This window comes from Hydra vulgaris, chromosome 01, assembly GCF_038396675.1.
Source record: "Hydra vulgaris chromosome 01, alternate assembly HydraT2T_AEP".
Taxonomy (NCBI): Eukaryota; Metazoa; Cnidaria; class Hydrozoa; order Anthoathecata; family Hydridae; genus Hydra; species Hydra vulgaris.
The window spans coordinates 63,217,873-63,220,545 of record NC_088920.1 but is presented as its reverse complement, the minus strand read 5'-3'; the positions used below and the strand labels follow the sequence as shown (position 1 = coordinate 63,220,545).

The following is a 2,673-nucleotide window of genomic DNA, read 5'->3' as shown; positions in this document are numbered from 1 at the left end:
TTTTCTAACAAAAATCTATGGCACAAATTGTCCTAACCTATTATTTAAACTCAATGACTCCATTAAAAATTTCTAAATACCCCAATTTCAAAAAAATTCTAAAAGGTTTTAGTTGCTAGAACTAAATGTTAAAAACATTATATTAAATGTAACAATTTTTTGTTTTGTTTTCGAAAATTCACACTTTATTGTCATTTTTTATGCATTGCTTGTATTTATGGCAGTCCATTCAGGAAAGTAATAAAAGGTTAATATCTTATGTACATTTTTAAACAAAATTATTTAGTTAGTGCCTCGCATTTAAAGTTTTAAGTAAACTAGATTAAACCTTCGCTAATACGCCATTTACTGGTCGGTTATTTAATCCATTTACTGGTCATGGTCAATAAATGGTACCAAGTATAAAAGTATTTAGTTTAAAATTTTTATATTGGACACTTAGTTATTTTTCTTGTGTGAGAAAAGTAAAATTAAGATATTAAACCGATGGTTAACTTTTAAACAACATCCACATTTTAAATTTTTTTTTTAGAATGAACTCAGAAAATCACATTTGATTTTCTGAGTTCATTCTACTTTTTAAGTAGAATGAGCTGCAGTAATCAAAAATAAACAAAAAAGTTTTCAAAATGAACTGAAAAGTTTTCTAAATGGCAAATTAATGTTTCAAACAGCATCAAAAAAGTCTAATATTGCAAAAACATCACAAACATAATTACCCAGATTAGCATTTGGTATGGTAAATTCTTCCCTAGATAATATTTCGACCTATTGTTAATCTCGATTATAACATTTATCTTCTCTAATAATTAGTTTATGACAGCATTTACTAAATTTTTTTGAATTTGCAGTATAATCTTCGAAGCAAACTTAAAAAGCTAACAGTATTCTCACGTGAAAAAAAGTTTTCAAGTCGGCTGTGGTTCTTTTATAAAACAACTTTAGAGCAAACTGAACACTTTTCTTGGGTTTAAATTTTCTTGGGTTGGCAAACTGAACACTAGGGTATCCCAAAAACACACTTTTTTTTAAAATTTCAATGTGCTCTTAACTGATCCTTATTCTATAGGTCCTAAATAGCTACCAAAATCTTTTTTTTAATTTTTTAATGACTAGAAGTGATAGATGTGAATTCTGAGTTTTACGGTTTTGTACACTTATGTGTATTTACTAAAAAACAGCGCTATCTAGTATTTCAATATGTTTTAATATGATAATAACGACTTCATAGATTTTTGATGCAAGTGTAACATTTAGTATAAATTTAGTTAAAAAACTGATTATTTCGAAATTCATATAAAAATGGGTAGAACAGCTAAAAAAAAAGAAGATGATAGGACAGAATAAGATAAAACGGAAAAATACAGAAAGGTTGAGGTATATTTACCTATTGAAGTACCCACTGAGGGAGTTACCTCAGAGACAGCTTCCATCTAATGGTGATATTCTTAGATACTATCAATTTATCCTTCGCGAGTCACAAGTTAAATACAAACCCACTTCTACTAATGTTGGTTGCAAATTGAAATCGAAATCCAAGGATCTTGTTTGTGAAAATGGTGTTTGTACAGATCCTGATAGTTCTTGCTTGGTATCTAGGATTAAAAAAATTTGGGATAATGCTGGGTTTGGCAAGAAATTTGTGATTTGTGGGTACAATATAAAGACTAAAATCATTAAACTTAATTTAAAATACAAGAAATTGATTAAATTGTCTTCTCTAAACTGGAACAGCAGTCTTGATAAGCAATCAAAGTTAGAGAAAGATTTTCTCACAGAATCCTATCAGCTTTTTGATATCTCGACTAAGAATTTTAAAAAAGATATTCTTGCTGATAGATTGAGAACAGATGATGCCAAGCTGGAAGATATAAAGTAAGTTCATTAAATATCACTTTTTTTAGTAGTGAGATTTTTTTTCCAATTAAAAGTAACAGCATATTATTTCCTTTAAAATATCTATGTTTAACTCTTTACATGGTTTGGTCATCTTCCAAGAAAAACTAGAACAATTATTAATTTATTTATAAATGGCTTAATAGATCTAAATATTTCTTAGTTTTTATGAAGACCAGAAGTTACATAGGAAAGGATATATGGAAACAAAAGTCAATGAAGACTACAGTAGAAGAGTACTGGATGCAAACAGGAGAAAGAACAAGCTAGATAAGTTGAGAGAGAAAGAATTAGAGAGACAGAAAAACTTAAAAGATATCAATGATGTTTTGTTGTCACATGACTCCATGACAGAAGAGATTCAATTCAGCAGTGAGGAAGAAAAGTCAAACGAGGACTGTGAAATCAGCGAGGAAGATGATTTCCTGGGTAACGGTCGGAAACGCAGGTATAGTATTATTTTAATAACATAGTTGTAATTTAAATAAATAAATAGGTAGAAAAATATTATAAAATGATACCTAGGTACAATTCTGGACGTTAAATCTAGCAGTGAATGTTGAAAAGCTCATTGAATGTACTGCTGTTCCAGCAACAAGGTTCAATGTTGGTGTACGACCTCATCTGGCAATTTTAAGTGAAGTATTTAAAGCTGGAGGTATAGAAATTAATGATATACCGCTTTCAAGAAGCACACTTCATAGAAAAAAGTTCAAATATGTAGAACTTGAAGGAGACTCGGAGTGGATTTCAATATCTAATCATCTTAAAGGCCGA

The 2,673-nt window shown here is 29.3% G+C and overlaps 1 protein-coding gene across 1 annotated transcript; it reads left to right on the top strand.

Moving 5' to 3' along the window:
* The first annotated feature begins 1,221 nt into the window (after positions 1–1,221).
* On the top strand, positions 1,222–2,371 carry LOC136075514 (uncharacterized). The gene is made up of 2 exons (XM_065788898.1): positions 1,222–1,875; positions 2,060–2,371. Exons 1-2 carry the CDS (start codon positions 1,331–1,333, stop codon positions 2,367–2,369), a joined length of 855 nt encoding a protein of 284 aa, XP_065644970.1. The 5' UTR covers positions 1,222–1,330; the 3' UTR covers positions 2,370–2,371.
* The last annotated feature ends 302 nt before the right edge of the window (positions 2,372–2,673 follow it).

Excerpts from the sequence above, each read along its gene's own strand:
- LOC136075514 (XM_065788898.1), top strand. The coding sequence starts at position 1,331 with ATGATAGGACAGAATAAGATAAAACGGAAAAATACAGAAAGGTTGAGG. Across the intron at positions 1,876-2,059 it reads GCCAAGCTGGAAGATATAAA|TTTTTATGAAGACCAGAAGT; the intron begins GTAAGTTCATTA and ends AATATTTCTTAG.